The following is a 9,501-nucleotide window of genomic DNA, read 5'->3' as shown; positions in this document are numbered from 1 at the left end:
CAATAAAATCACAGGGTGCTGGTAAAATCTCTGCAGGAGTGCTCTGTAAAATCTGGATAAAATTTGCAGCCACTTCAGAAGTTAGGTAGCGTTTCCTCACTGTTCTCACCGGGGCCTCCTGTTGGTTAAAACTGGTGATGTTAAAAAACACACAAAAGTGTTGCTCTTACTGCTGAGTAACATATGTTTAGACAGATGGGTAACCAAATTTGCCAATTAAACTGGCTTTTTACTTCTGTTCTGTTTCGGCAAAGAATTAGATCTTAATTTGAGAACATTATTAAAACAAAGGAATAGTTAACTGACAACACAAGCACTCGGGTCAAGATGCAGCTTATCTGTTTATTTCCTAACCTGTCTGCAGTAAATTCTATTAACAGTCAATTTGTGGTTCTCTTTAGACAAAAAAAACTCTACCACACTACTTAACATTATTAAAACCTGTGAAATCATGGCAACTAAAAACACTTCTGATTGGTTGGCTGATGATCAATGAAGGATACCTCAAACATCACAGTTGTCTCTTATTGATAAAACAGGTGTTTTTGTAGTGTATTTTTTTTTCACCTTTGATCTCCAGTTCCTACACACTCACCACCTTGTATTTGTGGTGCAAAACCTTCTTTGCTTTTCTTTTTTAAAAAGGTATTTTTAGACTGCAGCACCTGTAGTAGCAAGCGTATTGATGTTGACTAGTCCTGTGTTGCCAGATCTCACTGGCTCACAGACCCTTCTCTTGTGTGGGCAGCGCTGAAGCCATAATTATTCAGCAAAAAACACACCGTGGGTTGTTAAAATGACTTTAATTTGTCAGAATTGTCAGACTACTGAACTCAGCTCACTGGGGCTTAGGGCTAAATACAGTTCCAGGGGGCTGTGTCTAATTACATGACTTGTACACACAGCACGTTTTATTCAAAGTTTTCCAGCATTTAGCTTGTTAGCTTGATTTGCAAGTTATTGTTGTTGAGTCCAGGAGGAAGAGAAAGATACAAATGCCAATATTCCACCATTGGCAGGCTTTTCTCATGGCACTGGCTGATACTAGCTGAGGCAGATTTTTGTTCTAAGTTATTCACTTTAAAAATACAACATGTACCTAGTCGATGTTATGACCTTCAGCTTGTTTGATACTAAGCCAAGAGATCATGTTGGCATAAAAGCATGAAGGGCAGTCTAATGGGCGGGAAACTATCTGTAGTTGGAAGGACACAGGTATGATCTTGTATGAACCCAAATGTCTACTTCTAGAGATGTCTTCAAGTCACTTAAGATACAGTGAATCCCTCCCAGCTCTGCGCCTGTGTCAGCTGGATCACCCTGCAGGTTAATGTACAGTATATTCCCCGTGTTTAGAGTTCAGGCCTCCACTCTGGCCATCCTATTTCCTCATTGTGAAGCTCTACGTCAGTGCAAGCTGCTCAGCTTTGATCGCTCTTGGCATCACATCAAAAAGCCTCCCACTCCTTTCAATGAGGGCTCCTCTTCTAAAGCACTGAGCTCACTGCAGGCCTGCCTGCTCGTCCTCTTCCAGTCACTGTCTAAACTTCAGTCTGTCTCTTATTTTAACATAAATATAGATCATTTCACACAGTGGGTGAACCTTCTCCTGTCTAATTGGGGTGTCTTTGTGGCTCAGTTGGCCCAGATGCATACTGTGTCTCAAGGATGTGCTGAGGCTGTTAAGCGCTCGCATTCCTCTTCTTGCTTTTCAAAAAAAAAATACAACGAAATCAAATGAAGACAGGGAGTGGGAGTATTGTAGTGCTGTAGAGCTTTTATCTGTCATGATGTTAAAATCTCTCTTTGTTAGCCTTCCTCTCCGTACCATTTCCTCGTACTTTGATGTGTCATGTTGATTTGTGTTTCTCTTTTATCCGCTGGTGAGCTTTTGCAGTTTTGCCTTCTCATTCAAACACTCCCACACTTGTACACACAAACCTAAATTCTTTTACTTTTGTCCTTCTGAAGACCTTTTATTTCACTAACCACATTAATATCCAAACCGTGAAACTGACCTTATATGTGGCCAAAGGGGACTTATAAAATCATCAATCAATCAATCAATCTGCATTGTTCAATACTTTTATATTAACAATGGATCCATTGAGTATATGTAAGGTGCAAGGAGTCACTAATCGAAATGAATGAAACCACACATGCTGATACCTGACTGCAGTTCCTCTCAGCTCTATGGAGCTTTTCAGCTAAGCCGGTTTTCCTGCTGTTTTGGCTCAGCCTCACTCTGAAAGCTCAACGGGCACAGACACGCCTATCCGACATCAATGAACTAGTAGCGACGAAGGCCAACTGTTGCATTGCCTCACATCGCCTGTGTCTTGGCTAAGAAGTTGCTGTTGAATACACCGCAAAGACCACAGCTGACAGCCAGCTAGCATGTATGTTCTGTGCCTGCGTGAGAGGAAGTAACACATAACATAGCAGCAGGTGGTGGTGTGTGCTCGTCATTGAAAAAGGGAACCCAGTGGACCAACAGGACAGATTCAAGATGCTAGCTAGCCAGTTAGCTCATCAACAACACAACCCGATGTTAAAAGAACAAAGGGTATTTACTGTGTGCACAGTAACATAAAAAATTACAAACTGTTTCTGCTAAAAAGCTCAATGGCTAAAAAAATGTTATCTTACCTAACATAATAAGTTTTTTTCGATCTCACGCCATTTTCAGTTGTTTGTTTGCTTTCCTCACTGTGTTGTGCACTGAGTTGCCAATCAGAGTGATAACTCTCACCACCCGGCTCCACCCAGTGTGACACTGATTTAATACGCTGAATCAGCCACGAAAACTGCTGAAATGGGCCGACTAGTGCCACCTAAAATCCAACACTACCTGTCCAAAACCAAACAGCAAATACACAGTGAGCGACTAATGAGCACACTTGGCGCCAAAAGGAGAGTTAATATCGAACCAAATGTTTGTGAGGTGGCAAGAAGAACAACTCCAAATGAATAATAGACCCCTGTATACACCTTGCATAAAAATGCACCTCTCATTCAGATTGTTTCTAGATGTGATATAAAGCCGTTTCTCTCCAGTGTGATACAAAAATGCTGGAATATGGAAAATCTGTGTGCAAATTTTGCATATACATTAACTATGGACACCGGGGCCAGTGGGAATTATCTGCGTTGCCATGTTGCATTATTGTCCACAAAATGAATACTGAATGAGGCCCAGTGAGTTTCCTACTTAATGGTGTCCGTGTCCACTCCACACAACAAAAACCTGTCCAGATAGAGAATGTCTAAGGGGCTAACATTAACAAAACAATACATTAGCTAACCTATACTAGCTAAACACTAGCTTTTGTGGCTAGCCGCTTTTGGTAATCAACATATGATGTTAGCAAGTGCATATTAGCTATATTACTATGTTCACTGTATCCCAGCTGATGGGCCATTTCAAGCCTTATCCTGTCATATTTGGTTGTTTAGGTTGTTGTCCCGTTGTTTGTTGTAAAATAGTGGGTGATGCGGAATTACATTGATCAGATGTTTCCCCATTTTGGCAGCAAACTAGCTGACCTGTAGGTATAACATCAGGAACAAAGGATTTTATTGGCTAAATGTATATTTATGCTGAAACCAAGGTCCCTTCGAACACCCCCACCCCACAAATTTTCTACAGGGGAGTGAACATTTTCATAAGAACCCAGGCAATCAGTTTTTATAAATTTCTACGCAAATTTTCCTGACAAAAATCAGTACTTGGTGTGAAATGGCTGTCTTGAATATCCATAAAATTTCTTGCTAGTAGCTTAGCTTGCTAACTGGCTAACTGCTGCTATCTTGCTGGTTTGGAACACACACGCTGAATTACATGTCTCCACTCATGTTGTTGTATGTTGACTGAAAATGTAGTTGTGTTTACACTTGTGTTCAGTGTGGTTACAATGCGTCCCTGATCACCTCTTGAGGAGGTTTAGCTGATTAGATCACAATCCGTCCTCCGTGCCCTTTGGGTGCATTTGCACCTGTGCTCTCATGGGATCAAGCACTAACTGGTTGCAATCCGATCCCCTAAAACACATTTGAATCCAAGGTGTAAAGGGCAGGGCTTGACGCTAACTTTTTTCCCAAGGAGCACATGTGCTCCTAAGTTGAAAAAGTAAGGAGCACACAAAGAACTTCAGGGGCACAATGTAAATTGATCAAATAATGTGTTTTCCGTAATAAACATGATGCAAATAGACATTTATGAGCAAAATTATTTAATGAATTTGTATACAAAATGTACAGAAAGGTAAAATCATCAAGTTTTGAAAAAGTATTGCAATTTAATTTTGTCTTTAATGTTATTATCTTATATATATATATATTTTATCTTTGCAATATGATCATCTTATATAATGTTATTACTATCCTAAAACATTCTCCAGGTCCTCTGAAACTCTGCAGCTTAAGCCTCTTTCACACAGAGCTTTCGCGGTGCCCACCGCAGGGTAGGGCGCAGAGGACAGGATTTGGGGGAGTACAGGCTCGTTCAGGAGCTACAGCTCCATGGTGACCGCTTTCGGGTCTACTTCAGGCTCTTCTCTGCTATTGGACGCGCGGCACCGAGGTGTCGTCACAGCGCGTTGCGGTGAAATTAAAAAATTTCAATTCAAGCGCAGAGCGGCAGAGCGGTGCGCTCTTGCGCCGCGGTAGCACATACACAATGAATGGGTTCGTCGGCGGAGGTCTGCGCTTTGCGTGCTCTGTGTGAAAAGGGCTTTATTTCCACCCTGCCCAGCAGCGGTACCGTGGCGAACGGTCCCTAAAGGCCTCTACACATGATCAGCTGTAAAACCGCTTTGCGCTGGCTGTCCCATTGTTTGTCTATGGAGAGGGCAGCAACGCCTGACAAAGCGGCACCGCTACCCTTGGCGTCGCGCACGATATTCATTGTGCCGACAGTGGCTTGGAAAACCGCCCATAACCGTGTCACACGGGGAAGAGGGAAGAGGGAAGGCGGCTGGAGTTCCTCCAACATTTGCGGTTAGATTATCATATTTTTTTATTGACAAAAATATAGGCTGCTTCGGCTGATTTTTTTATGCGCACATGTGCCCCTAAATATTTTTTACAGTTCGCACACACCTATTTTTAGTCACAAATGCGAGTGAAACGCTCGCACTGTCGAGCCCTGAAGGGGGTCGTGATGTTGCTTTAACTCAGCAGTTGTAGGTTAAAATGTTATCGGTATTGTTACCCAAAGAAATGTGCAGTCAAATTTTTAGTTGCCAGAAACGACAATCATTCGCAGCTAGGAGTTTTCTACATGAATACACACTCAACCCAGACAAACCTGGGAGTCAGCAGAACAGGTTTTTGTGTTTGTGTGTTTTATATTTATATTATATTTATATTATATTTTTTATATTTATTTTATATTTTATAAACACCGTAACCAAGTCAGAGCACATTGTGGTCATGTTGTTATTTATTGCCATTTGTTATTAGATTATTTAATATATGAGTGTTTGAAATTTAGAAAGTTTTAATTACATGACTTTGAAATGTTGCACTGACTGACTGAATAGCTTGTTTTTGCATGAAGAGTTTCAGCCAGAAAGAACATTTTCTGCTGTTTAGATGACAAATCTTTATAAAGTTTTCGCCTCCTGTGCCGTAACAAGGTGTCCTACTGGTGCTTCACCTCACACCCAAGTAATAGGAATGAAAAATTGAAAAGATTGGGTCATCTGCAGCATTAAAGTCAGCGGTGTTTTCTGTTTCAGCCCAAGTTAGTGATTTAAGGTTGTGACTGGTGTGTTTTTCCATAAAAATCTTGCTCTGTGCAGCTTTAAATTTCCTCCAGCCACATATTGCCCTTCTTGGTGACAGCTTTTTTATTGTATAAATGTCTCCACAGGCACTGAGTGTCATCGATGAGGTGGGAGACCTTCTTCAGCTCAAGTACTCCCGACACAAAATACAGCCATCTTTGGCGCGACCCTTTGATGATAACGTGTATGAGGACATTGACGACTGATGAACCATTCCTCTCCATAAAGTGGGGTGAACCACAACAACCCCCCCAAAATACAGAACGGGTCAAGATGGATCACAAGTCTTCCACAAGGACCGCGATGTGCACAGGTGCCCCTTGTCACTAGCTTGCCATAATGTAACCCCCCAACAAAAGGAAAACACTTAAAACTGTCATCTAATTCTACTTTGCCTTACATAAACATGCAGAACTTGTGGTGCACACACTGAAAAACAGCACTTAGGCTTTTTCCTGTGTATTTTTTTATTACTTTTTATCATTTTGTGTCGAAGAATTTTATTTCTATCTGTGTGTATGTCTGCGTTGCTTGTAGTATTTGTCATGTTAAGCCTTGTGGTTGTGTATGTGAAGTGGACAAACGCCAACTTTCCAAATGTCTCTTCAACAGTGAACTGCTGGAATTTTTTTCATAATATGGATCTAAAGTGAACTTTAATGGGGTAAAGTTAGATTCATCAAAACATCAATCAAACGGCATGTTCTTTCATCCAGTACCAGTTGTCATAGGCCAAAAGTGGAGAGCACTGGATGTTGCAATGTTTGCACATGCAAGTGACCCGATTTCATCCCTGTCAGTCTATTTGTTAGCAAGATATAGCACCAAGTGAAATGGGATTGTGTAATTATTGATCCAGATCTGGACTGCCATTGGTCGATTTTAACATTATACTATTCATGTGCTGATGGGAGAACCCCAACATCCTCTTGGCATTCTTTAGAGACTTTAGAGACTTCTGTGGTGGTGGTGGTGCACACTCTACTAGGGGACTTGTAGTTTTGTTGAAAGTAGTTTTGTAAGGTAAAACAGAACTCGAACTTTTCCCCATTTCATTGTAGGGAATAAGACGAGTCTTAAAACCCAGAGGCCGTACTGCTCCTGGAACCTGACTTCACCACGCATTTTTGATCACATTACATCATTGTCATTCCATCCTTGGTTCCTCCTAGACCAGGGGTCGGCAACCTTTACGATCAAAAGAGCCATGTTCTACCAAAAATGATTAAAAAAAATCTATCTGGAGCGGCAAAAAATATTAAGCCTGATAATGAAGGTATTGCAGCATATAAAATCTAAACTAGCCTGTCAACATTACAAATAGATCCGATTGAGCATTCATTAATACGTTTTACCACTAGATGGCACTGCAGTGGGCTATTTTTGATTATTTGGAACTTGAACTCTGCAGAGTTGGCAGTGAAAGCAAATGAGGCTTTCCATGCACTATATTATTCTCTCTTCTTCTCAGAGACTTTTACTTTTTTTGGATTTCGAACCCATAGTTAGCGAAGCTAGGGAGATTTAAGATTAGCCACCGCTCCTGATGTTTGGCAAAATTTGGAGGAAAAGGCGCCAGGCCACAGATGTTTGAAGCAGAGTTGGCGGTTAAAGCAAACAAATCTCTTCACATATAAATAAATTCTATTTTCTTCAGAAACTTTTCTCTTTTTGGATTTGAAATCTGTAGCTCACCAAGCTCGGGAGACTCAGGACTATCGTAGGCACCGCTATTAACGTTTGGCAAAATGGAGAGGAAAAGACGCTGGGCTGACGTCGACTGATACATATTTTAGTTGCAGAAATGTAAAAACGTTTTTTTTTATTTGGTGTATTGGCTACTCATTTTTACAGTTGAAGAATGTCAGAATCACTTAGGGCCTACAGCACTGATAAATGTAATTCCAAATGTTAAAAAATAAGTGTTATTTATTTCCACATGATTTTTTAAAAATTTTTGTCAAAGCCAAAGGGAGCCACTGGAGAGGCACTAAAGAGCGGCATGCGGCTGTAGTGCCTCAGGTTGCTTACCCCTGTTCTAGACAGACAAAAAATATAGAACCTCAGAGTTAAAGGAATACCTCACCCACAAAATGACCATTTGTGTATCAATTACTCATCCTGTGTTAAGTTGAATTTGTTTGTCTCGCATGCCTCCACGGTGAAGGAAGAATCCAAAAACAAAGAACATTCTTGATGAATTGAAGTCATAGGGGTCCATATTTGAAAACAGCAAATCTATATCAAAACATCTGTTCATAAACTCACAACTCCTGCAATATAATGCCAGTCTCATTAGTCCAGTAAGATGTTAAGTTCTTCTAATGCATTTTCTCTGCAATCTATTTAAAGCACTTGCACATAAACAGTCTCACACATGGATGAGTCGTGGGCCTGGGAAATTCCATGGAATGCATAAGCAGAGTTAGAACTTGATTAACTCATATCGCAGCGGTGCCTGGACAGCGTGACGTGTGTGGTTGTGCTGCTGCCGTGGTCCTGCCAGATGCCTCCTGCTGCTGCTGCCGTCATTAGTCATACTTCTACTGTTATTATACACATATGACTATTGTCACACATGTATACTGCCAGATATTAATACATNGAGGTTTCTACCGTTTTTTTTCCCCGTTAAAGGGTTTTTTTTGGGGAGTTTTTCCTTATCCGCTGCGAGGGTCATAAGGACAGAGGGATGTCGTATGTTGTAAAGCCCTGTGAGGCAAATTGTGATTTGTGATATTGGGCTTTATAAATAAAATTGATTGATTGATTGATTGATTGAACGCACGCACTTGCCCAGGTGTGCCATTCGTCTGTGCATGAGACTGTTTATGCAAAAGTGTTTTAGAGAATATGGTTTTAGCAAAACTGCATGTGTGTGTGGAAAGTAATGAGCATACAACTGGATAAATGAGACTTGGATTATACTGTGGGCTTGTAAACAGATGTGTTGATATAATTTTGCTGTTGTTAAACACGACCCCCTTTGACTTCAATTCATCAAAAAATTTCTCTAATTTTGGGTTATTCATTCACCGCGAAGGCATACATGAAAAATGTTTCTTGTAAGCATTCAACATAACATTGGGTGAGTAATTGATATACAGATCTTTGTGTGGATGAAGTATTCCTTTAAGCATATCACTTCCATCAGTAGTGGTGCTGATAGTATCAGAAGATTGCTATCTATCAGAGGATGTTGAACAGCAGACACTGCAATGACTTGTAAAGAAACTGTTGGACATTTATGGAAATATGCTTATTTGTTTTTTTTTTCCCTCAGCAGTTAGATGAAAAGATCAATACCACTCTCATGGCCATATGGTAAATATAGAGCAATAGCCAACAGACCCTTGGATACTAGCCCAAAGAGAAATAGTCCCAGTCCGTAACTCCCCATAAAACCACAAATTGTTGTTTTTGCATTCTGGTTTTTGCACCATTTTTACACAGATGCCTTCCCCTGTTTCCAGTCTTTATGCTAAGCTAATAACCTGTTGGTTCCTGCTTCAAATGTATCACAGACACAAGAACAGTATCTATTTTATCTAAATTTAAAGCAAACCATATAATGTCACTTCCTGATATGTGGAACTGTTCCTTTAATTCCGGACCAGTTGGGGTTAAATATCAAATACTTGCTGTAGAAAGTCAATAAAAATGAACTCTGAATAATTAGCGTTAAAAGCCATGAAAACAAAAAGTCCTGAAC

General features: G+C 40.5%; 1 protein-coding gene across 2 annotated transcripts in view; it reads left to right on the top strand.

Moving 5' to 3' along the window:
- LOC126401259 (serine palmitoyltransferase 2-like) overlaps positions 1-8,387 on the top strand; it is a 39,112-nt gene extending 30,725 nt beyond the window's left edge. For both annotated transcript variants that reach the window (XM_050062409.1, XM_050062408.1), the window contains one exon: positions 5,876-8,387. In XM_050062409.1, the coding sequence (XP_049918366.1) occupies positions 5,876-5,882 (7 nt within the window). In that variant the 3' untranslated portion in view covers positions 5,883-8,387. The remainder of the gene's footprint in view (positions 1-5,875) is intronic.
- The last annotated feature ends 1,114 nt before the right edge of the window (positions 8,388-9,501 follow it).

Source organism: Epinephelus moara, chromosome 14 (genome assembly GCF_006386435.1).
Source record: "Epinephelus moara isolate mb chromosome 14, YSFRI_EMoa_1.0, whole genome shotgun sequence".
NCBI classification, from domain to species: Eukaryota; Metazoa; Chordata; class Actinopteri; order Perciformes; family Serranidae; genus Epinephelus; species Epinephelus moara.
The sequence above is the reverse complement of the archived record's forward strand: the minus strand, read 5'-3'. Positions and strand labels throughout refer to the sequence as shown.